Consider the following 26931-nt stretch of genomic DNA (forward strand, 5'->3'; position numbering starts at 1 on the left):
ATTGTCTTTGGTGACCAGCCCCAGTCTGACCGCGCTTTATCAATACTCAGTCAGCAGTATCACGCATTTGGCTTGTGGACAAATTCGGCCTTTGGAATCCCAACCGCGTTCCTGTTAGCATGAGAAGAATCGTGGTTGGATTGAAAGGGTTTTAACGAGCAAATTCACCTCTCTTTCAGGTAAATTGAAAAATGCTTCGATACTTCATCGTGTAAAGCTTGGTTTTTTCGCATTATAGTGCCAAATGGAGGCGTTAATTTGCGCCTATATTGTAATTTTTGACAGATCGAGCCAGCTTTTAGAAACATGGCGACGTGAAGAATTTTCTGTGTGGTTTATCAAATGGTGTAATGATGACGAGGATCCAAACGTTTATGGCTTAAGTTTTAGCGGAAAAACTAGAAAATGAAAGCTAGCGGTGGTTGTAATCCAGGTGGTAAAGACAGAAAACGCAAGATTTGCGACCAGGTGACGGAACAAGAGAGGTAAACTAATCTTCGCACTATAAATAAACGACCATGTAGGTGACAGTGGAGTTATTCAGGTTCACACTGCATACTAAAGCACGCAATTATAGAATTCATTATTTTAGCAACTTATTTGTTCGTTTGACTGCAGTGAAACTTAAACTACTGAGGTGATCTTGGAAAATATCAGAAGCGAACTACCGAGTTCTTTTCTGATAGATTCCTGTATTTGATAGTAATCTTCTTAGAGTTCCGTTTTCGCCATGTTAAATCCACCAGCAATGCAAAGCTTTGTGCTGCAGAAACTAGCCGTCATTATTCAAGACGGAGATCAAGAAGATCAAGATTTTCGTTAACTTCACATCGATAATTTTCGGGTTTTTTTTACGCTGTCAAACATTTACACGCTCGGATGATTTGTTTTGTAGTCCATAGGATTATCAAAGACTTCGATCTTTTATTTTTTTGCAGTGGCATTTAATAAATGGTTTATCTTGTAGATATAATTCGTAATGTATAATTTATAACCCGGATAAAAATTAGTTAGCTCTAAGATGGTGTGAGGTGTAGTGGTGATGCAGCAAAAACACGGCAGAAAGATCAAAATTAAGATCAAAATTACAATGAAAGACACGCGAGAACTAGCCCTAATTTGATTGCGTTAAATGTTAGTTTATGGTATTTAAGAAAAAAGTTTGGAATATTATCGTCTGCCTTTAGGTGGTGTTCGATTGTAGCATGGTAAATGGGAGCAGCTGAACTAATCAAACTTTTGCATCGGCAAATATTTTTCCATTTACTTAAATCTTTGCTTTACTGCTGTTTACAGTGCGTTCATATTCCTTAAGATTCGAGTTTCAAAATATACTTTGAGCGACCAAGCCCACACGGCAACCAGCGTTAACGGTTTCTATAATTAAAGGCTCTTTGTAGTAAGTGTTCACTGCATGTAAGGAAGTATGCACTTACTCAAAGCGGAATAAACCCTTTGGCAGTACGTATGATGACTGCCTTAGCTTCCAGCATTTCCCGATCTTGTATTACCTTATTGATCGTCTCTTCGCACACCATAATTTCATTGATATTAAAAATCGTGACGATGGAGTTAAAAAAAAATATCTTCTTCACAACTTCTTCAATCGACTTGCACAGAGCTCTGTAAAACCAGTGTATGATGTTCTTGAAATTTCAATGCAAATGTTTAGTTCCTTTTGTGAACTGATGAAATATGTAAATATTCTGATAGAGTTTACTTTGCCATGTGTAACACCGATGTTAATGAGGTTTTTAACCCATTTCATGTGGACAATGTATGCATTTATTCTTTGAAATAGGAACTGAGTCTGCTATTTTATTCCAGTTTATCGTCCTGCAATTTTATTCTATTTAGAGTGATAATATGTTTATCTTAAATCTGTCTGCATTGAAAGGTATGGCAATGTTTATGACTGTCTGAGGAGCAAAGTACAACGTTGCAGTCTATTCTCAAATATCAAATTAAAGAAAGCTTTGAACTTGGAGATAATGTGAAAGAGTTTTGCATTTTGTAAAGCAACAGATGAATTCTTGTACCAACATCGATCTGTTCCAATATGGTTTTGGTATGGGTCACAGAAATTATCCACTGGTTACACTGGTTAAAAATAAAGAGTATCAATGACACATGAATTGCTGATGAGTGATGAAGTTTTCCTAAGGTGGTACAAAGGTGAAAATAACTGATTTTTCTGAGATATGAAATTATTAATTTCTTTCTTACTTGATCAAGATTTGAGAAGTGGACCAGCCCATCGTATTATCTGCAAAACAATTCACTGATAATCTTTGTAGTTATGTAGACATATTAAGTTCCTTATTAGATTAAGAAATTCAAAAGAAAAATTCTTTTGATTCAAACTGAGCATAGATTATGAATTGATTTAGATCTGCTATTAGTGATTTGTTTAACAGTCATCCCAAATAATTTGTATAGGAACTGGCTAAAAGCATACCTATAGTTATTTCAATATGACATGTGGGTAGTGTTATCAAATGGTCTATCTTAGATTCCTTCCGTAAGCCACTCTGACAATTAACACACTTTTCACATTGAAATTTGTTATAGAGGCTTACATAGACCCTCCCTTAAGCTCCAACCAAACAATAGCAGTTATTGTGTCTAAGAAGTGACCGCATGGAAAAGAATATAACTGACGGTTAATTTTAGAAGAAAGATTCCAGGACAGATAACAGCTTTAATGGAGCTGGATTAATTTCAATAGAAACCTCAAGTTGCACTATATCGACCCAGAAAGGGGCCACGTGCTTGTCAGTCTTTCTGTAAAAACTTAAATTTGCAGTCAACCACAGCCTCAAGTGGTTATCTCCAGAAAGAAACATTTTTCTTAACTCTTTGTACTGAAGTTATTTCTGTTTAACAATATACTGCTCAACTGTTTTATTTTTTGAATTTACATTTCTAATAAATGCGGCTATGGTCACGTAGCTCATTGCCAATTGAAATTAAACACAAATTCAGACAAAAGAAATGTAAACCAAGATTTTGTTTAACTTATTGTTTTGGGGTGTCAGTAGTGTAGTGTTAAAATTGAATGAAAAGGCAAGACTTTGTTTAGTGAATTTAACATTCTTGGAATAACTTGAGCTTAGATTGATGCTGTGGTCAAAGTTTTAAGCTAGTTAAATTGCTTATTCATTTGCTGATTTTTTTTTATTCATTCCTTGGATTGTTAACCTGCCTTATTTGTGCCTTTGGAGGTGAAAGGATCTTTGTTGAACTTGACTGCTTGAAGAGTATACAGTATAACCCAACGAACTGTTAAATCTATTAGTCATTTGATTTTCACACTTTGTCCCTTTTTAATGTCTTACCCGATTGTGCCTTTTGATTCTTGAGGTTTTTAACAGTTGTTTGCATTTATGATGTATTTGTGGAACATTTTGTTTTTGTTTTGTGCATGAGTTACTCACATTGAGCTTAGCAGTCTTTTAACTTAATTAAAGTTCCATGTTAAATGAATTAAAAATGGTTTTTGTGATGGCTTCACGCCAAGACATTTGAAAGAATGACAGCAAGGGGTGTGTAATAATCGCAGTTAGTGTTGCAAGCCATTGGTTAGTACCACTAAAGACTTGCTAAAAATAATTCAACTGTGCAGTAATTATTACTGAATGATATCCTATATTTTTAAAATGTTACATAATATGTCAAATTCCTATCTTTGACATTTCAGTCAACATAATCAAATTTCCCTGCAATGTTGTTCTTTTAGCGAATTAGACATTTAGTGATAAAATTATTTTATTTTTGTGTGATGCGGACTCTTTCAACTATGGTTAAATGGATGTTGTGTGTAATTCAATTCATTGTATGTGAATACAGGACAAAAGTTCCACAGAGTGCATCAAGGCGGCACAGAGAAAAGATAAACGCAACCTTGGAGGAGCTTGGCAGTCTTCTCCCATTGCCAGAAGATGCCAGATCAAAATTGGATAAACTGACAGTTTTGAAACTATCTGTCAGCTTTTTCCAAACTCAAAATTATCTACAGTCTGGTAAGTTCAAATACATCAAGAAACAGTGACAGTTAATTAAAAACCTTTTGGAGGTCCTTGAGGTACTTGTGTATCGCTGTTGGTTGCATTCTATGATTATTATTGGTCAAGATTAATTAATCACCTTCGGAAATAGCGTGACTAAATGCTATGGAAATCCGGTTAGTTCCATTGTAAGCATCTCTTGATGGCCAGGAAGTAGATAGTTTGCAATGGGGAATGTCTGAAAATAACATAATTAAAGTGATGGAAGAATGCCAAGACTCTCAGCTGACTAGTAAATGATGAGGTACACATTCATTGTAAACAAACACAAACATGGAGACAGTCTAGGTCAAGCACAGCAAGGCATGCAATGCATTCTCATGAAAACCCCATGACGTGGCTTTGACTCTGAACTGGTAATAATGGCTGCAAATTCACAACCCCTTAATGATAATGTAATGAATATTTTGTTATAATTTGTCCCACCTTGAACATGATAGTCATCCTTTGAGATGAAGTAGTCTCCCTTGCAGCCCTTTCCGGCATCGTCACGCAAGCGAAAACTCCCCCACCAACAGCTGCTCACATTCGAACAACATTCCTTTCCGGAAATTGGCCAATCAGCATTTACTTACCATGTTCTGGAAAGCGTTTGTGCCTCAATAATCAAACCAATCACAGAGTTCGTATTATCTGAGTGTTGAAACTGACAAAAAGGCATCTCTTTAAGACGCTTTCGACTCGGTGCGAGATACTTTTGGTATTGAGAGCTTGAATTCGCACCAGAGAGAAGCCATAAAAGTAATTATAGAAGAACTTTATAGAAGAACTTTATTAGAAGCTTGTAGCACTCGCAACAAATTGATTCCTCTCTTGAGTTGGAATAGCTGTAGAGGTCAACATCAATACGAGCCTTTATTATCTCAGGAAAATTCCAAGCACTTCTCCCAAGTAAACAGGTTTTATCTTTAGAAACAGCAAAAGAGCAAACAAAACACCGATCATTATCTAATATTTTCTCGGAGTTTGGATAACATCACATTCCATCTTTAGAAACTATCGCGTGTTCATTGGTTGTTTGTCAGACAATAACTTTATTTTGATTGGATAACACATGACAATGGGAAAGGAATGTTGTTCAAATGTCAGCAGCCGTTGGTGGGGGAGTTTTCACTTGCGTGACGACGTCAGAAAGGGCTGCAAGGGAGACTAGAGATGAAGGTGGGTTGTGTCCTGTAGGAAGGAAACAGGGAGGTGATAAGGAGGGGTTGGACAGGATTGGATTATCCCCTTCCCCACTCTATAACTCTGCCAAATGGTAAAATGTATGTGTTTTCAAATTTGTTGAGACCCCCTAGCCTTCCTCAGCATCTTCCCCCTGTTAGCAGTTTGAAATTGTTTCCTAATAGATTATTACAAGTTCTTTATATTAACCCTTTAAAGTGTATATGACACGAAATTTTTTTTTCCGTTAATAGCTAGTTCCATGTGTATAATAAACGGTTTGAGATTTTAAAATGAATGAAACAAATTTTTTGGTCGATTTTTAGCCCCCGAAACATGCTAAATTTATGTGTAAAATTGTTCCCGGAGACTGGGGCGAGAATTGGACTCGTGACGTCAGGTTGTTTGATCCTTTGATTGGCAAGGTCAACAAATATCAGTGTTTTCCGATAATGTATTCTTTTGAATTTTGTACTGGAGAACGAGGCCACCCTGGCAAATTTATATGTAAACAAAAGAATTTTAATCCGGCAGCCATTTATGAAAGTGGTCTAATGAGAGTCAAACAACCTGACGTCACAGGTTAAGTTCACGTGACCTTTTGGCCGCGCGTTTGAGGGGACAAATTTTAAGCCAACTTAGCGCGTAGTTTAACGAAAACTATGTGTTTATAATTATTTTCAACGATTTTTAACTCTCGAACCATTTGTTATATATATCGAACTAGCAGAAAAGAAAAAAAAAAATTTCATGTCATATACACATTAAGAGTGACTAGAATCCAAGTTCTCCTGACAATATCCCTTCTGAATCACATGTTAGGGTCACAAGAATAAAGAAATTAATCAGCAACTAAAGCTCCCAATTAAATAAATTCTTCTAGTCAGCACCTTAGGCAATGTATGGAAAGCAGTATGGCAAGTATGCATACTGATACAAGGTTGTCGTTAAGTGCTGGCTGATAGCAAAATTTGCTGGATGAAAAAGGGGTGATTGCAGCTGGATTTTTGGCCAGCAATTGCGTGATAAAACACAGTGTGTACTTCTGAGGTTACACACTTACAATTATTCTCTACCTTTGAGCCATCTCACTTAAAATTTCAGATGGCAGCGTAATATCTTAGCTAAACCCCTTTGAGGGTGTAAAGGGTCAAGGCTATGGTAGCCCTTGACAGGTATCCTTTGTGAAAATATTGCTAATTAAATGCCCAATTTGGAGCATAACAACTATGAATTGCATTTATATACCCATGGAAAGATTAAGCAACATGCCGTCTGGCAAAATTTTGTGTAAGCTTGATGTAGGTAATCTTAAATCAACTGAGGCGTCGGGTATCAAATCTGATCACGATCACCTTGTGTAATTGGAATCAGGAGATATTTTTGCAATGGAAATTCAAGAACCAGGATGTTTTGGCACTAAAAGGTGTCACAAGTCACATTTGTTGACATGTTTGTTATAATTGGCTATTCACACTTTGGCAGACTGAAGTGAAAAAATGATGAAAATTAAAAATTTTAGTTGTTATGTAGAGCACTTATGTTGTGAGGCCAATAAACTGCAAGGCAGTCATGTCAACCATTAGGCAGTGCAAAAATAAGATGAATCATTGATAAAAGGTGCTAGCGTTGAGGGACCAACCACAAAGCAGCGTCAAAATAAACATCATTAACCTCAAATCAATTGTTTATCAAAAGCACCTTATAGCAACCCATTCTAAAGGAGTCCCCCCTCATATGAATCAAAATGGTCAATCCAGCAATGGTTTTCAGGAAAAAATTTTTAAAGTCCTCTGTTCACCATCTCCCGCCGGCTACTTTTAACATTTGCTAACCATCCCCTCATTTCTTTTCCTTCATTAATTTTTGTACTGCACATTTCAATATTTTACCAATTTTGTCCCTAGAAACTACTGTTAAAATAGTTTGACTTGAAAAAAAAAAATTGCAAACAAAGTGGCCATTGATGGTATATGATATCCTTAAGGAGCTACTGTAACAGCTTGTTTCTAAAACCAATTTTATTTTCCTTCTTAGGGAAGAGAAAGAGGGGAGTGGATGATGCATCTGTTAGTGACATAACCAAGAAACTTGAAGAGTTGAACATAAATGTCAGTGATATTTCATTGGAGGTAAGTGTTTTATATTTGTTGCAAGTTATGTTATTTCATCTTGCCATTCATGAAATTCTTAACCCTTACACTCCGATCCCAAGATCTGATTACAAATTCTCCCCTCTAGCTGCTTCACCTTTCCTTGTAAATTGGTTACAAGAATTTGGTGTTCAATCAAGGTAACAGCTTCTACCTGATAAGTTTGAGTATTCTCATTACCTATTTGCTGGATCATGTCTGGATATTATAGGGGGGAGTTACAAGTTAATCACTTGTGGGAGTTAAAGGGTTAAAAGAAAAAAGAAAGAAATAATTTGGGTTTTTTTTTATACAAAGGTTTTCCTTAACTTTGCTGTCCAGGCTCTCTCAAGTCTCTATTGTCTGTGGTTCTGGAGTAAATTAAAATACAAGCCATTTACAATCATTATGCTAACTGGTTGTGTTGTGTATATCTAGGGGTGGTCACATAATTATACCAGGGCTGCTGGGCTAATTGAATTTAAGGCCAGCTAGTTTTTGTAACTTCACATTGTACAAGCTTACAAAGCCACTCCAAAATTTTCTCGAACATAAATGTGAGAGCAAATTTCAAAATTTGAAGTGGGTGGTTGTTGTTGAATGTATATTGCCTCTGTGGCCACATTCTATGAATTGATGGTGATAACTAGGAAAACCCATGGAAGTTTTCTTTTATGGATAGGCAGTTTTTTTTTGTTGTTGTATGTAACACTAGCCACAATTGCCAACACATTTTACTACCAGGAACATCTTTGGTGACAATATTTTCCTCTTGGGATGTGACTTCCTCAATTAGTGTTTGAATTATTGTTATCATGATTAATAGCTGAGGTGTCTTGGTATTAAACCCAAGTGACATTTGGGGAACAGATAGAATCAATTAAATTTTGTTCTTAAAACAAAACTTGATCAAAGAGAATTGTGAGAAGTTTATGTAGAATTAAGAGTCCCCCTAGAATTTTTATGCCCTCTTCTTTTGTATAGTGTTGGATTGATTTTAATTCAAGGATCTACGGCTCTACTCCTCACAAACGCTGTCTTTCTCCTCATTTGCTTGGATCAATTCAGAGAGTTGTCATCAAAAATATTATTGGCTCTTTGTACTTATTTTGTACGGATGATATTATTTTATGTGGCCTGTTTCTCTATATTTGAATTCCTTTCACAATTTTTGATAATATTTAGATAAAATTGTTGACAGCATTGTTTAATTACTAGGGATACTAACCTTATAAATTCTAAAAGGGCTTTTGAAATACTGAGAATATTATAAATAACCAAGTTCAACTTCCCTCAAAATTCAGTAATTTATCAAATGAATGTTCTTTGTTTGATTTTTCAAATAATGAATGATAATTCATATTTTTTTTTTCAAAGACATAAAATTCAAAATTGAAAAACTGTTTTTGAAGGATATATCAGCAAAGTTGAAATGGTAAATTGGCCACCGTAAGGATTACAAAAGCTGACATTTTGAGCGTTAGCCCTTCGTCGGAGCAAATACCGACGCAGCCCCAAACAGTTTCTTTCGAAACTATCAGCCTTTATTCATTTGTTTTTGAAGGAGTTGACAAAATCAATATTCATCTCACGTTTGCCCATTATCATGAATTAAATATATTGGCACTTGACATTGATAGGTACTTTCTATTAAATTTGCCCAGATGAATGACCAAGTTGTTTATTGTCTCATGTTGTTCACATTAAGAAAAATGAGAAACAGTGGCACCGAAATTGGTGAAGTTCAATTGTTTTTATATTTAGAGCATAAAGAAAAGTTTAAGAGGGCCAGATAACAGACTCTATGATGAAGCGCTCAACCATAACCTTGGGTTGTTTTTAATAATATTTCATTGTTCCTGATGATTTACATGTGAATGAGTATATTTTTGCTTGTGATTGGACCTAAATTTAGATGAAGAGCAAAATTAAGGTTGCTAACCCCTTGATGCATGATATTCTTTAATTTATGCTTAAATTATTTCTACACTTTTCACAGAAGCATTAATTTTTTACCCTTGCTCATATGACTTTATTTTTCATTGGTAATAATTTTAAAAGCTTAGGATTTGATTTGAAACGAGCACAGTTATACTGAGCTTAACCCATAAAGCAAATGTCAAAGTGCACCTCTTTAATGGGAGGGTGTTGACTTGCTTTAAAATTCATGGTTGCCAATCAACTGTATTCAAAACAAGTGGAGCTTATCAAAACAAATCAAGCATAATCTGTGTATGCACTATTGCTGTGCTTCCAGACTGAAGGACTCAAAGGCTGCACAAATCAGGAAAAACAAAGGTGTTTGTCAACAAATCCATTTTCTTAAGAGCATAATTATGAAGATTTTTAACTCTATTTGTGCTGTGAATAATCCACCATCACTTCAAAACATGCCGCTGGGCTGCTGTGGTCAAGGGTCAAACCCAATAAACCATACAAACATACTTATTTTTAGCTGTGGTTTTGTTTCATTCCCTTAACCGAAACCATGTCAGGAGTTGTTTGTGTTGAAAAATGTAGTCTGAAATTTTCAAGTCTGTTATGAGTACTTTTTTTTATTTTACCATCTTTAAGCTTTGTAGTTCCTTCTTGGGGTATTACTACTTGTTCTACATTTTTCTCTAACCAAAATAATATTTTAAGCCTTATGTTTGCACAAAATATTATCAAGGCTTTGGTCTAGCGGCGCCCGGTGGCCCCTGGCACCTTACTTTTGCTCTTGGGCACCTTGGGAATCTTGGTTTTTTCATAAAAAGTATATGCTGGGCACCCTGGATTTCACTGTTTCAGAGCACTGGGCTCCCTTCAATTTTTCTTAAAGCACAGCTTTGATTATGTGCTATATCGCTCATCACTATGCTATAAGAGGACAAATTCTCGAATGGATCTCAAGCTAATTGACAAACGAGCAACAGTTTGTCCAATTTAGTACATCTTGTCCACAACTGGAACCTATTATACATGAAGTCTTGCAAGGTTCAATCTTGGGTCCTGTGTTGTTTAAAATCCATCTTAATGACCTCCCAAATGCATTGAATTTGGTAAAAACCCTTCTATTTATTGATGATACTGATCTTTTTTATTGTCGTAAAGATCCCAACCAGACAATGTCCATCATGAATAGTGAGATAATGAAGACTGTGAAATGGCTAATAAAGCTAATAACCTATTGCTTAGCATCACCAAAACTAGACTAAATGACATTCTATTTTGCTTAAAACAAAAATGCACTGTTGTTAACTCTTGGCATTATTGGCATTGAGCAGGTTGAGGTAACAAAGTTTCTTGGAGTTCTTGTCCATCAGTATCTCTCATGGAAGCAACATGTCTCCCACATTGCTAAAAGATATTGAAAACTATTGAAATAATAAGTAAATCTTGTTTGTTTTTTTTCTTCAAAATCTTTACTATCTTCACGCTATACTCTAGTGTATCCTTATTTCAAATATTGTTATGTTGCATGGTCCTCAACTTATCCTTCTAATTCAAACAGGCTTTTCCTCCTTCAAAAACATAGAGTCAGAATTATTAGTGGAGCTGAATATGTAGCTCATACTGCACCCTTGTTCTACAATCTTAATATCCTTGATATTTACAACATTACTGCTTTCACTGTAGCTTGTTTTATGAGTTCCTATCACAATAATCTCCTTCCTGATACTTGTGATACTCTTTTCTGTACTTATCATCAAGTTCATATTATGATACCTGGAATACCAGCAACTATATTGTAGAACTATTATTGAGTAGTTTATGATCTTGCACCAAGGTCCAAAGGTTTGGAATTCCCTACCCTGTGATCTTACCCTATCCTACAAATTGTCCATCTTTAATTCTTTGCTTAAAAAATTCCTCCTTAACAGAAAACTAAACTAAACTCGACTGTCTGAAGTTAAGCTATTCTTACTATCTACTACATTTGTAAGGAACCCAGGTTTTATAAGCTTCTAACTTCTATTGGGTTTCCTTGCCACATTATTTATAGATGTCTCTAAATAATAAATAAATAATATTATTATAGTAATTATTCTTTTAGATTGCTGTAAACAACTTTAATTTATTTTTGTGTGTGTAACTAGCAAAGTGAATAATTATAGTACCATTGGTACTGACAAGGATAATTCATTTGACAATCAAAGCTTTCCTCATTCTCAAGAACTTACTAAAATTTAATGATTCAGCAGTATTTTTGTCAGGAGAAATTAGATGCCAGTTGGTTAGGGTTTGAATGGTTAGGAAGAGGTGCAAGGTAAAAGTTCCCAAACAACACTGACTCCCATTGCTGGGAGGGCATATTGCAATTTTAGTTGCATTATGGCTTGCCTTCTGTATGGGATGCTACCCATCACAAATTACTGGCATCCAACCTTTTTCTGAGTTTCCATGACATTCTGCTAGTAATGATTATGTTTGTATGCTCTGAGACAGACTGTGACTTTGTCAGAGTAACGTGTCTTCCTTTTAAGAGGACATCACCATGTTAGACACAGCTCAAACTGACATCTTGTGATAAGTAGTCTTGTCGACTATCCTTAGGATATGGTATATATCCCAAGAGGTTCCATTTACCTTTGAAAAAAGCTGCTGACTCTCACAGGCACCACACGTATTGTGGAGGCTAGAAGCATTTAACCCCAAAACTTATGGAAGTGATCAATATGTAAGTTCTCCATACAATATCAATACATTTCTTGCAACAAAGTAACAGGAATCATCAAACTCATCATGTGAAGGTTATTGTCTGGACATTACACCAAATTCTTATAAGAAATTTAGGAGGAAATGATTTCCTGCTTGAGGAGAGAATTATGAAATTTTACAAAAATTAGAGGTTAATAGAGCAAGCTGTTCAGTGTAAGGTTAAGAGAGACAGAATGCCGGTGAAAAGTGATCATAGAGAGCAGGTGAAAGTAACAACATGGCAACATTTTGATAGCTGTACCAGTCTTCATCTGCAGAGATCAAAACTGTTAGCTGTTTTTTTTGTGTGTGTGTTATAAGTTCTTGGAATCTCTGTTCTTAAAGTGAGACCTATCCTCAATTTGGTAGATCCTACTGCAGGAGACAAGCTAGTGTGTTGCATTTTATGGCTTGAGCCTCTAAAAGTATATTTTTGTTCAGTATGATTTGTACATGATTTTAGCATTAAGCAGTTTTACTATTTAAAGAATCAAAAGCAAATTCCAGTTGACCTTCAATCTGTAGTCAAAAATTACCATACATTCAAATAGGTCATTCAAGTGAGCATTTTACTCATTGTTAATGCTTTGAGGGCATAAAGTGGGTCAATCTGTCAGTTATTTTTGGAAAATCATTATTTGCCATGAAATCAGACAGGTAATGGGATTAAGAGAATTAGTATTGATTAATTAAAGGATACAGGGTGGAACATGACACTAAATTCTAAGCAAAGTAGAATTTATCATGACCGTAAATTGGAATTGTAAGGGATTAGCCTAGATTTCAATTTAAAGTGACTATTAAACTGAAAGGAGAGCTTCTTTAGCAGTGGTTTCCAAGTTCAAGTTCACAGTTAATTAGTTTAGTTGTAAAAGCTAAGTTACAGGGTAGATGCGTTTCAGACAGGAAAACATCATGCACTGTCTGGCATTTGAAATCAAAAGAAGCTTCTAGAGAAGACTGTCTGTTGTGTTAATTGCTTTATTTTGAGAGACCTTTGGTGCATTTTGCCAAGCTCCTTTAATAGACATGTGAATCTTTGTGGGCTGTGTTAAGGATTATGACATATAAACAGTTAAGGTAAATTCTGAATTGTTAATCTACTTATTATAATAAATAAGCTCATCTGAATGACTGACTGGTGACATACTTCACTTATGTCACTAAAAACAGCTTCTGGGTGCAAATTTTTAACCAAAGTAAAAAAATAGGCCCCCAAAGTCTAGTAAATGGCCTGTCATTTGTTATTTGCTTTAATTTGTGATAAATATAGGACAAAATTGAAACTTTTTAGGTTAAAATTAAGTGTTCTTAATAAGTGCATTTTCAAATTGCTGCAGGGCATTTAGCCTTTGTGGTCACATAAACAAAGATCATATTTGTTTTCAGAAACTTTTTGTAGTAAGTGAATTTTTTTTTTTTATTTAGCCAGAAATGCTTATAGATGATCAGCATCATGGTGCCTTTAGACAATTGTTCCTCCTCACAGGCCTTAAATGAAAGATAAACTCACATGCACGCACAACCAAACTCGTGTTTTGCTGCTGCTGCATGACTATGCATGTTTAAAATTCAGTTCTTAATTTGCATATTTTTTCATTCATTATGGTCATTGTTTTTGTCATTAATGGTTTACCGCTATTCACCTTTGCAAACATATGTGCATTCAAAAGAATGGATCAACCTCAACTTTGCAGCTAAACCTCAAAAGAAAATGCTTGCTCTTCACTAATTCACAGATAACTTTTAAGTTTTGAAGAAGCTTTTTGAATACATAAGATGTAATTAATCATACCCAAGACTGGAAGCTATTTGCACATGTGTATCCATGTACTATAATAATAATAATGATAACAATCTTTTATTAGGAAGCTCCATCACAATAGTGGTTTACATAGAGGTCCTAGCTTGTAAATTTGTCTTTCTATTTATAAAATAATTTATAATCTGTATTATTTATATTGGTGGTTAATGTGTCCAGAGAAGTTTGGAGTTGTAAATTGATCAACTCTCCCAGGAAAGGAAAGATAAAAAAAGGGGGGGGGGGGAGGCACATGATTTGCAATTCTGAGAGCCAATCAGATTGCAAATATTTTAAAAATAGGTATAATGAAGCTCGGCACACACGAGGGGACTAGTCCCTGGGACTAGTGCGTGTGACTAGTCCCGGCAACAAGTCTTTAAAGGGTTTACACGAGGGGACCGGTAGCAGGGACCGGTCCCTTAAGGCATTCACACGAGGGCACTCAATTACACAAGAACATAGGAAAATTAAGAGGCAAAAGTTGTTTCTTAGTCTGGGGCATTACACAAAAACAAAATTGGACTATTAAACGTCAATGCAAAATGAACTACACTTCGGATGATTCATGCTTTTATGTGTTCCGCTTTTGTTTTGTTTTACCTTTTATTTTTAACAGACACAGAGTCAAATTGGGTAAAAAATCCATCAAAACGGCACCAAGACATCTGTATATGTTTACAAAACTAGAAATAGTTTTTTATTCATCAGTTGTAGAAATCTAGAATTCAGTGAAAATTCATAGAAACTGCAATGTTTACAAATACCAGAAGTCACATATCATACTTACCCGTGATTGGCTTATTTACCATTTAGTCGCAGGGACTGGTCGCACAAACAGTTCGCACAAAGGGCCACCCTTTTTTCATGCAACAAGTCCCTGCGACTGGTCCCACGAATTCAAACCACTTTGAATTTGTGTGACCAGTCACAGGGACCAAATTTTGGTCCCTGCGACCACAGAAATGTGTAGTTCACATGAAGGGACTAGTTGCATGAAACTGGTCACTGGGACTAGTCGCAGGGACTAGTCCCCTCATGTGTGCCGACATTTAGGGTTTGGCAAAATGCTAAATGTTTTTAACCTTATCATGATCACCAGGCTTTGGATTCCTTTTTCCTGGTTCTGTCAGATTCTGGAGATGTCTTCTTTGCCTCTGAGAATGTGTATAGATATCTTGGATACACTCAGGTAATTGATGAAGAAGGGGTAGATATTTAGAAAACCCCTGCACAGATCACTCAACATAAATTAGACTCGGTATGAAACTAAAACTTTGGCTAGACAATGGAACTATCCTTGGAAGGTTGTGATATTGCACCTTAAAAGAAAGCAAAGTTTTTAATAAGGGGCCTACTAGTAGTTGTTCAAAGGATGGACAATGCCATCCAAGCAATAAATCACTATCCAGTGGATAAGTGAATAAATGAATAAATCTTAGCTTTCTCCACCCTACAAACGGCAGGGGCCAGGCAGGGCTCGACACCAACTTTTAAACCTACTAGCCAAGTGGCTAGTGACATCTTAGATGTTACAACAATTTCAGTTAGTTTACAAGCCGAACTGGCTGGTGGAAATTGAAAACCACCAGCCAAAACTGAATTTCTACTAGTTGGTGGGCAGTGGGCTACTGTTAGTGTTGAGCTCTGGCAAGGTCTTTAGAATCCGTCATTCATTAGGCTAGCCTTTCCCCTCCCCCCTCTCCCTCCTACAGCATCAGCCTCAGGGGTTTGAAATGAAAGTATAGTTATACCATCCATCTCTGAAGATTCCGAAAAAAGATAAAGTCATGGCAAAATTCTTTGTTGTTTGTGGGTGTCACATTTAGTGAAGAAAGGGAAAGAGGGGAAAAACCCCAGGTGAAGGAGAGTGGAAACAGGTGGAGTCTCCAGGAGGGATGAGGATAGTTTGCTTAATTAGGGTCACACACTCATCTCCAATTCATGGAATAATTTGGATTTATTAAAAACTAGATCATTGGATAATGCAATTCAACACTTTTTATTGGCTTAGCCATTATGGTATATCAGCCAATATACCATAATCTACAAATATGGCAGGCGTAAGTGTCAGCTTAAAATTAAAAGGGAGTTAAAATTTAATAAAATTTAATAACTTAATTTAACGTTTTTAATAAAACAATTATTCCACTTGCTCTTCTTGGATATGAGATGATTATAGCCAACTCGGCGCTACGCGCCTCGGCTATCAATCACCTCATATCCAACGTGCGCTAGTGGAATAATTGTTAAATATCAACAAAGTTGAAATGGTAAATTGGCCACCGTAATGATTACAAAAGCTGACATTTCGAGCGTTAGCCCTTCGTCGGAGCGAACGGACCCTTCGTCGGAGCGAATTTCACTCCGACGAAGGGCTAACGCTTGAAACATCAGCTTTTGTAATCATTACGGTGGCCAATTTACCATTTCAACTTTGTTGATATATCCAAATTATTTCGTTACTCCCACCGATGCAGCCCCAAACAGTTTCTTTCGAAACTATCAGCCTTTATCCAATTCATGGAGTTTCCTTGCATTCCCCCCCTCCCCAGTAAAAGAGTTGCCTCCCCCTCCCCACCCCATATAAGGGTTACAAACAAGTAATTTAATCCAGCCAACCCAAGTAGTTTGGACTTTATGGGAGGCTGCAATAACTTCTAAAGTCAGATTAACTCTACTAGTGAATGTTCATGAGAGCCATAAAGACCACACAATTATACATGGGCTGCCATAATGTTGAAGACTAATTGTGATGGTTCCTTCAACAGACATATTTGATGCACCAGAACTTCTTAAATTTTGTACACCAGGAAGATGTTGTAGGATTTGAAAGATGCCTACGACGGTCTGCAAGAGCTGTGAGTTATCAATCCTAATTAATCAGCATCTGGTTTCACAGAGGAAATATTCAATTTTTAAGGAGGCTCTTTTCAGGAAATACTCTGAAATTTCAAGTTGGTAAATGTAGTAAAGCTGAAGTTCTAATCCTCAAAAAAGTGTGATTTGAATACATTATCTTGCAAGCTTGTGATGAGAACAGGCAAAAATATCAGCAGTGGTACTTTGTTACTGCATGCAAGATTTTGCCTTTGTTTTTTTACTTAAACTTCAATTTGTTCTTGGTTTGGTTGTGTCAATAAATGAGATGTAAGGGAGTGGTGGCTGTGGACTCAATTGTCCTCTGAGTGCTTTCATAGTGAGGCTGTTGTGTAGAGACTGACAAAGTGAAATAAAGTACCTTTAAGTTTCTCCTGTGGTAAAGAACTTACTTTGGCCAAGTACGTTTACTAAACTTACTAATCCGTTTATCTCTACTTTTTAAGAGAATAATTGAGTTGGAAAATGGAACAGGGCTTGATTGTCAAGAACTGGAAGGTATCAACATTGAACTGAGTTTTAAATTCCCAATTTTAATCAGAATTCAATGAACTAGTAATTTTAGGAAAGTTTAGTTTTAAACCAGACCTTCACAGGTAAGTCATGCTGAGAGAAATTGACGCCATTTGGAAACGTGACTATCACGTGCTAAGTTGTGATATATATATGAAACCTTCATGTTCCACTCGAGCTTGCACTTGAGACAAAGACTGCTGGCCAAGAATAACTGTATTGCTTCTGGCTCTCATCCTTGTTGATTTTAAAATTTTAGATTTTTTCAATTGTGCCCTTTTGTGAATTTAAAAATGTCCATGACATTCAAAATTACTCGCAATACTCAAGCGTAAATTACTCTTCAAACCAAGTCTAGTGTAGAAAAATCATAAAAAGTCCAAGAGCCTTAATATGATATAAACAATTTTTTTTTTTTACAGATCAACCAATTCCTCAAGTGTGCTTCTGCAGCATCAAGTGCCATGCTGGAAGACAGTCAAGCCATGTTAGTCCATTTTACTACAGGGTAGGTGGTTACAGTAGTAAAACAAGAATTGTAAAACTAGTCTTGTGATTAGTAGCTCGGGCTGAGGTTGTTTGAAGGATGGATGAAGCTATTGGAGGGATAAACTGTTATCCAGTGGATGAGTGTCAACCGTTTGACTCCCAAGATCCAATTGTGAATTCTCCCCACTAGCTACTAAAGATTTCCTTTTACATAAGTTACAAGATTGAAGAATTAAGTGGTACATCCAGGTAACAACTTCTATCGAGAAGTTTGAGTATTCTCATTACCTGTTTGCTGGATAATCTGTGGACATGATAAAAAGAAAATAATTCAAATACTGCAAAATTATAGACGAACGATCGACGTTTCGGCCATATCACACGGCCTTCACCAGGAAACTGCCGAGTCAGCCTAGGTGACGCAAGTTTCACGTGATAGCTGACTCAGCACGTCACGTCCCGTAACGCACGGTCCCACGTGTGCGATAGTACAAACCGCAACCCCCCTTTCTTATTTAGAGAAGGGTCCTCGTTCGTCTATAATTTTCCAGTATTTGAATTATTTTCTTTTTATCTTATTCTCAACTGGATGACTGATACAATTCGTAGTCATAATCTGTGGACATCATAGGGAGAAGGTACATGATAATTACTTGTGGGAGCTAAAAGATTAACAAAATGTCCTGCGCTATCCATCGGATAGAGATTTACCCAGTGGATAGCATTATTCATCCTTTGCACAACTTGGGTCAGGTGATAAGAGAGATGGGCGTGCTCTGATTGGTTGAGTGTTGTTACGATATCGTTAATACGTATGATGCACGATCCTCGCAGTTCAGAGCGCTATTTATGCAATAGCGAAAATCAGACCTGAAAAAAATCAGGCCTGTACGGGATTCGAACCAATGACCTCTGCGATACTAGTGCAGCGCTCTACCGATTGAGCTAACAAGCCAACTGAGAGTAGGCCGTTAAGTTGATTCGTAATAAACCCGTGATGATAAATCAGATACAATGAATATATGAAGTTCATACATTTTGAACTGCGGTATTAGATACGTATGATGCACGATCCTCGCAGTAGAGAGCGCTATTTATTTTCGCTATTGCATAAATAGCGCTCTCTACTGCGAGGATCGTGTATCATACGTATCTAATACCGCAGTTCAAAATATATGAACTTCATATATTCATTGTATCTGATATTGCTAATGTTGGTTTTTATTGTTAGTGTGGTTGAAATTTTTCCCTGGTTTTTAAGATTTTTCAAACTAGTTTGATTGTTAGTTTCTTTTGTTTCAGATGGTCCTGAATGTAAGTTACAAACAATTTAATGTCAAACTTGTTTGGAAATTTTGAACCGAGGAAAAATGTGAACCGCACTTAAGATTCTGAGGTGCTAAATCTTGAGCTTGGTTCCAGACCCTGTTTTGTGTTAATGTGGTTGTTATTTTCCTTATCATTACACAGTCATTTAAATTTGACGGTAAAATCAAGCCACTACTGAATGGAAAGAAGAAGCAGTTTGGATTTTTTTCCCTTGTGACTCCAGTCAACCCCGCTAATCCATTCACCAGTACTCCTAAAGAGTTGCTTCAGTCGTACAGTTGTAAGATGGCACTGGATCTCAGAATACGCAAGCTTGACACAAGGTGTGTTTCATATGTAAATCCATTACAAATTATCCCTTAGCCCGTATGAAACTCTAAGTTGGACGGGACGAGTGAAATAGCTGGAAAAACGCCAGGCGAAAACAATTCTCGGCGGTTTTAGGAGGAATCAGCGGTGGAATGAGAGCCTCTCTCCCTATTTATTTACTCTGACGCTCTTGCCCTTTTTTCACCTGCCTGCATTTTGGCTTGTCTCGACTTTTCGAAACTCCTCCCATTATTCGCCTTTTTAATTTTTCGGATATATCAACAAAGTTGAAATGGTAAATTGGCCACCGTAACGATTACAAAAGCATACGTTTCGAGCGTTAGCCCTTCGTCGGAGCGAATAATAATTTTTCGGCCTGTCTCCAATTTCTGACATTCCTCCCCCCCTTTTTTTTTTTCATTTCCACTTTTTCTCTTGTCTCTACCAATCTGTAGCAAACCTTGCATTTGCACTTTCCTCGTCATGTAGGTAGCCACGAAAATCTTAGCTTAATAAGGTCTTAAAATTATGTGACGTTAGGTTTTTTAATTTGTTACAAGCTGGAGGTGATGTAGACACGCGGAAATCTTTTCCAAATTCAGGAAACTAACAACTTGACCGGCAGTAATGTAGTTCCTGTAGGAACCTTCGCAGCGTTGGTATTCTGGAGTCTCGCCAAAAGTGTTTTAACGTGGCTCTTCAGCTTGTATTCCATCGCTGACAGTTAATGTTTTAATCCTGTTTGTGTCCATAGAGGACAGAAATCTTTGTATTATCCTGATAAGGAAGCTGTAAATATGACTGGCTACATGGTTGCTCATCCTGATGATATTCCAAGTCTGTTGTTGGCCCACCAACAAAGTAAGCACTCTTTTGTTGCACTTGAGTGAGTTTTAATTGCTTAATCGAGAGTAATTCGCAGTTGTATTCGTTTGCTTCTTAGACTCCGTGACCGCTGTCGTTTGGTCGCGTTACGCAATGTGTTCGAGAGAGAAAGCGTTGCGTAGTGCGACCACCTAACGGTTGCCAAGGTGACCATGGAAATCTCTGGCCCCTTTAAATAGACAGTAAACGCGCGTTACCCTCGCGACCAATCACGTGCACTCTGTGATGGCCGAGAATACTTCTCAAAGGAATGGCACTTCTAGGCACTTCTTGCTACTCAAACAGGGATGAGTTCCGAGGGCGACGAGAGTCACTCTTGTATGCTGACTTTATTCGTAGAGAGGTATTTAAGATACACATTGTTTTGGTCATTGCAGTTACAGCTACTGGAGTGTGTGAAATAGTGTTCAGGCTGAAGAATGGTCAAGGAGTATTCCAGTGGATCAGAGGAAAGGCGAGGACTCTGTATGATAAGAATAACCAGCCAGAAGCTATCACTGCTGATAATGTTCTTTTGAAGTAAGTCCAAAATGTTTTTAAGTGCTCTTCTTTTAGTTTTGGTGTAAGTGTTGCACAAGACACTGACCCGCCTCCAGTCCTCCTCACAACGTGCTCGGCGTGGGAGTGTGACTCGCTTAGGAGTGCGACTCTCATGGGAGTGTGACTCTCGTGAGAATGTGATACGCGTGTGAGTGTGAGGAGGGGAAGAGAGGGTTTATTCCAAGATGGCGGACGGTTGAAAAATGGAAAATGGACCTTTTCTTTGAGCTTTTATATATCAAATTGAGAACGTTTCCCTTTCAACGGTGTTTTATAGGAAGATCCCCTAACGACATAGTTCACAATGCAAGGGATTCGACACGCATTTAGCTTGCGTCTACGCCAAAATTCTCGTTGAGTTTATTGTATAATTTTTTACTTCTTTCAGCGATGAACAAGGACCTTACTTCAGAAAGGTTTGTTATGAAGCGCTCCTTGAATGGAAGTCTCGTCAGAAGGGTCTTCCTTCACCTCCCGGTGAGGAGGACTACAATTCACGTCTGAGGGAAATTGCTCAAGAGAAAGGGCTTAAAACACCTTCACCACCACAAGGGAATGGACTTCCAACTGGTGCTGTTCCTCCATCTGTTCCTCCTCACGTACAAAATGTACCAGATGAACCACGCCCAGTGGATTTGCCGTATGCAGCAGACAGATCATATCCCCCACCCGTACCAAACGGACGACTTCTACAAGGCATAACAGGTGCACCAAGTGGGGCACACACAGGGATACCAACAACGTTGGCTGGATCACTCTCGTCAAACAGACCCGTTCCAGCTTCAGTGCCATGTCTGGCTACCTCCAGGGAAAGCGGTAGCATAAGTGGGCAAGGTTTGTGTTGAGCGTGGCTGCAGTTTTTCTAAGTGTGTCGTTAAACATCTGTTATAATCTCCTCCTTCCATAGCCATTTGGTTTATGATCAACTCTTTTTTTTTTTCTTATTTGACTAAACGAATATTTTTTTGTATCCGTTTAAAGCTGTAGGTAGTTTTACACTTCGCAAAAATTGTTGCTGTTAGCTGTATTAAAAGTCTGAGATTTCACTATAGGGTAGTTAAAAAGGACTGAAATCGAGAATGAATGATGAAGTTGTTTCGGTACACTTCCACTAGTCGTTCGACAACTTCACGCCGAAAGAGGCTCATTTTTTTTTATTATTATTTTGTCTCAATCACTCACTGTGAGGTCACTCACTATCCATCTCGAATAGATCGCGAATAGCGTAACCAATCAGATTGCAGTATATGTGCTAGAACACTGGTAGATTTACACGAATTTGACATTGCTTCTTTTAAGCCGCGCAAATAATTTTCTTTACACCCGTACTTGTTAAGGCCGGTGAAATCCTTAGCGAAGAAAACGCAAAACTTTTCCTTTCCTTTGCACTGTAGGAATTACTGTCATACCTGATGAAGTGTTACTGGACGACTCCAAAGACATCGAAATTATTGATTTTGCCAATCCGACCACTGTGGCAGAACCAAGCGGTCCTAAAGTGCCAACGTTTGACCTGACTTCAGGTTCACCAGAGTCGTGTATGTTTAGGTCTGCACACCTGAACAGGCAGCCGTTAGAGGTGAAGCCAAATTTGGCACACAGTGGAACTGGTCACAACTTCAAGACGGAAAACAGGAATGATTCAACTCATGTGTTCTCGAAACGGAGTAAGTCGGCTCATGAACAGATCCATCGCATCAAACAATTCCTTATGGGCGAGGAAGCAAACTCTTTAACGCATCTACCTCAGGCTGATAGCACCGTTTATATAAATGGGGGAAGTATTCACGATGTCCCTGATCCTTGGGCCGGTTACCCTGTTGACACATCACCAGTTCTACCAGAGGTTAACTTCCCTGATGACGATGATGAATGTTTAGTGAACTATCCCCAGGCACTGCAGAGGGAAATGCGGCCAACTTATCAACCAAACGAATACACTTTATCTGAGATTGTCCAAGGCAATGTTACGAGCACGCAGTTCGTTGGAACTCGACAACCCGACACAGACAACTTAATTTATCCGTTTTTACCAGATACGAGTAGCGTTAGCCATGGGAAGCCTTCAAACGCCTTTGTTAACGGCATGGGCAAGCGGGATATTCATCTGATACCAACAACTATAGATGGCTTGCCACCACCATTGCACAATGGGCAGGAGTTTAATCCGGCATTCCGTTCTCCTGAGGGGACCCTCCCTCAGTCGCATCCGCCAAGATATCAACATAATCACAACGGACTACACCTCCCTCAAAGGGGTGTTGGTTTTAACTCAGTGATAGGTTCTACTCCTGCAAACCAGTATTCTCTTGACTTAATGCTTAACTCCAATACCTCAAGTGTGCCAAGACAAGACACCAGCCTGTGGTACTCATCACCTAAAACTACTAATCTGGCTCAGAATATGCCCCCAACAATCGACGATATGCCAAGCGTAGATGAACTTACGCCAAGCTTGTATGCGAACCCAACCATGGCTCCTTACGCTAACCCTACACAGTTTCACAATAGACATATCTCCGAATCTGTCCAACCAACCAATGCATTTCATCCTTCGAATGGTATGCATTTAAACCAGCCCGGTGCAAATCAGGGCTTTCAAAAGCAAACTTTTCAAAACGAACCCGGAGATGCGAAGAAAGTGGATCCAAACTTACAACAAGGTGGAAATAGCTTACTTAGAATGATGCTTACCCTATAACTAGAGAGTTGAAGTTACTAGGTTGTTTGTATGAAGATAGCGCGGCAGGGAGCGGACGTCCTATCCTGTTTCTGAGCATCCGAGAGATGCGTGACCTTTCGATGCGTTTGCGGTTGCTCCACTTCAAACGGAAGCTAGTTAGAGCATTTTTCAATTGACTGTCAAAAGCTGAAACAAAAGTTATCACAAAGGCCCATTGAGAACTCACAGTAAATACAGGCAAATTACAAAAAGCGCGGGAAAATACGGGTGACGAAGCCACGATTTATATTGATGTTGCGTCTGATTGGTTAAAAGGATGGAACGAGTTTCCTGGACCAACCACAGAACAAGGTAAAGCAAAATCGAAGTAATCCCAGATTGCTAGCGACACTCTTTTGAAAATTGCTCTATGTGTAAAGCAACAGAAATACTTTATTATGTGGCAAAGCTTACTTGCTACCAAATAAGTCAGCAGTCGTAAATTTTCACCCCAGCTCGAAGTTAATCGAACGACTTCATATTACCGAGTCGGTTATTTGTCGATCGACATCGAGCTGTCCAGTGCTCTTAGGTAAAATTTCGGGAAAAGTTCTGTCGGAGCTCGGTAGCCAGTTGGAATGTTCGTAGTGTCTTTTCGGTATCTGGTCAACTTAAGAGTACGAGGGATTCAGTAGTAAATCGGTAAAGTGACCTCAAACGTTGTATTTTATCAGTGGGATCTCTTTGAAGTGACTTTGATAAAAAAAAGCGATAGTTCGTCAAAGTTTTCATTCGGTTGGTCGGAGTATTTGCACGATCATCGATCGATCAAACATCGAGGTATCCATAGTTCGTCTTCAAATTTTCGGCAGCTTTTCAGTGGCTATCAGGCAGATGACGAAGAGCTTAATACATTAAAAGGATTTTTTAGAAGAAGAGTTTTCCCGCTAAATAGAAAGTCTATCTTAATTAGAAATTAATGTCTTGAATTATTTCGTTTACAAGTTTTACAAGCACATCGTAATATGATCGTAACTAAATTGTCTCGCTACCATATAAATTAATTCACAATAGTTTGCGCCAGTGTGGATTATATAAGATAAATGTAATGATAAAAGACTACGTAAAACTATTTTGGTCGGGTAAATGAGCACTAGTAAGCTAAAAGCAAATTGAAAAGTAACTAGGACAGATGAAGATTTAAAAGATAAATCAGAACGAACTCGAGACATGATAGCCTTATGAGATTAAACACCAGAGCCCAGTTGTTCGAAGGTCGATTGGCGCTAAGCCAGGGTTAAATTTTTAATCCAGGTTTCTATATTTCTCTGTTCAAAAGCCGTTTTGGGATAATGTTCCCAATTCTTTTCAGAGCATTCAACCATCAAATTGTAGACAAATGGAATTGAACTGAATTTTCGTCTAAAGCTTTCAGATCTGAAATCAAATTTCACACTATCACTGGGTTATCTTAGCCCACCTTTGAACAACTCGGCCCAGGGCCCAGTTGTTCGAAGGATGGATAACGCTACCCACCGGGGACCCCTCTATCGGGTGGATAGCGTAGTACGTTTCCTCCACACTTATCCACCAGATGGCGTTATCCGCCTTTTGAACAACCGGGCCCAGTTAATTCGCACCCTTGGTAACATTGTGATGTGTTGCGTTCAAACTTGAGCATTAGCCATGCTTTGAGAAACAGTATTCTAATATATGTTGGGTTATGTGACGCAACAGAGCTTAGGTCGGCCTACGTTGAGTTACTAGATAACAGCGAATTGTTACGTTGTTGTAAAGAAATGCCGTGGGAAGAGTATGTTCTTCAAGAAGAGTCACTTAGCTACTACTTGGGTCGTTGTTAAAAGAACAGAAACAGCCTGTTTCATGTGTTTTTACTCGTTGGATTTATATTCCAACTTTTATTCATGGGACACAGTCGGATCTAGGGAAAGTGTCCCCAGAATTGAGAGCTTCGCGCTTGCTGAGGCTACTTTCTAAAGGACGTAAATGGACACCTGGATTTGGTCCCTTCTCTTTTCTCTCTTTACGTATATCTTACTTCGGGCAAGTTATTTTGACGTTTTCATAATAGCTTCAAGTTCAAACTCTTGAGAAAAGACGCTTCAATCTTGGCATCTTTGTACAGCATTTCACGGCTGTGCCCTTCTTTCCATTCGACTTCATCTTATATACTCTCGTTTCTACATGTTACTTCTCGCCTGGATAACTGTTTTGTTCAATTACTTTTGAGTTTTTCTCAGAATACTCAGTCTCTTGCGAACGTTAAGTTAATCATTGTAACTGTAAAACGATGTAATCTGGATTATATAAAGAGCTTATTATTACTTATGTCTAATAATATATCCACTATATTGGCAATACAATCGTGTATTATATGTACAGAACTGAATAATGATATATTAATAGCCTTCATAAATTAGACTCGTACCCAATTATTATTTGCTTTGTTGGATGAGAGAGAAGATTGGGCGCTATGACACCCGTTTCTTAATAATCTAGACTCGAGTCTTCTCTCACCTTAAAGGCACCGCTAACGACTGGGTATGAGTCTATTAAAATATGATAACCAAGCTTGACAAACTAGTGATTAAAAAGCTAGCAAGTGAGATTATAGTTATAAATAATTCTTTTGGACATCATGTTATCCGTTTTAAGCGAAACTAGCGAAGGTGAAGTAACTTAACGCGTTCAGGAATGCATTATTGCCGACATTCTTCGTAATTTTTGTAGAAGAAAACAGACTTTATCCAGGTGTGATTAGGTAGTTAGGATCGATGATGTTTAGAGATGGTTTAACAGCAGAATTTTAAAATGACTGTGTTATTTACAGCTTAGAGAACGTTTTATTATGACAACAGAGAAACTATTTCTTGTGTTTATAAAAGTAAAGGTATAGCCAAATATGGCGGTGTCAGTGCGGCTGTTTCCTTTTACTTGCGTTTACTTAACACTTCAACTCTTAGACTCGATAGCAAATTCTCCCTTCTCATCGAGAAACGTTTCCCTGCAAACTAGGGCGTCGGTAGAATTAGGTATATCCTCATTACCTGAATGCTAGTTGATACAGCCCTCTGAGAATAAGATCGCGAGAAGATAAATTATCAATCATTCCTTGGAGATATTTGGTCAATAATTTTTTCAAAGTTTTTAGGGAGTTGTTGGAAATTGTCACTAATTGGAAGGAAACAATTAGAAAACACCAAGTAAGGAAGACAAGGAACCAAAAAAGAAAGGGTGTTTCAGAAAAACTAATGTAAGAAAAGGTGGGGTTAAAAAAGTTAGATTAACCGCGCTCCGAATCCTTTGGCCACTTGGTCGAGGGAAGACTAGGCAAGAGACAAGCTATCGTCATTTGACAACTCTCTGTATATTCTTGGAAATTCTCCAGCCGAAAAAATAATTGGAGTCAACGCTAATTATCTCTGCTAAGGAATGAAGAGTAATGCATCATTCTATCAA

The 26931-nt window shown here is 37.7% G+C and overlaps 1 protein-coding gene across 1 annotated transcript; it reads left to right on the forward strand.

Moving 5' to 3' along the window:
• Positions 1–31: 31 nt before the first annotated feature.
• Positions 32–26386, forward strand: LOC111325412 (uncharacterized). Its single transcript, XM_022929216.2, has 13 exons — positions 32–179; positions 286–485; positions 3850–4022; positions 7269–7363; positions 14947–15036; positions 16616–16705; positions 17171–17222; positions 17660–17745; positions 19197–19378; positions 20119–20225; positions 20627–20768; positions 21178–21623; positions 22184–26386. Exons 2-13 carry the CDS (start codon positions 406–408, stop codon positions 23488–23490), a joined length of 2850 nt encoding a protein of 949 aa, XP_022784951.2. The 5' UTR covers positions 32–179; positions 286–405; the 3' UTR covers positions 23491–26386.
• Positions 26387–26931: the final 545 nt, after the last annotated feature.

This window comes from Stylophora pistillata, chromosome 10, assembly GCF_964205215.1.
Source record: "Stylophora pistillata chromosome 10, jaStyPist1.2, whole genome shotgun sequence".
Lineage (NCBI taxonomy): Eukaryota > Metazoa > Cnidaria > Anthozoa > Scleractinia > Pocilloporidae > Stylophora > Stylophora pistillata.

What these genes read in the sequence shown, in the direction of transcription:
- LOC111325412 (XM_022929216.2), top strand. Translation starts at nt 406, where the DNA reads ATGAAAGCTAGCGGTGGTTGTAATCCAGGTGGTAAAGACAGAAAACGC. An exon ending in TCAGTGATATTTCATTGGAG is followed by an intron (nt 7,364 to 14,946) that starts GTAAGTGTTTTA and finishes CATGATCACCAG; the next exon opens with GCTTTGGATTCCTTTTTCCT. An exon ending in TGATTGTCAAGAACTGGAAG is followed by an intron (nt 17,223 to 17,659) that starts GTATCAACATTG and finishes TTTTTTTTACAG; the next exon opens with ATCAACCAATTCCTCAAGTG.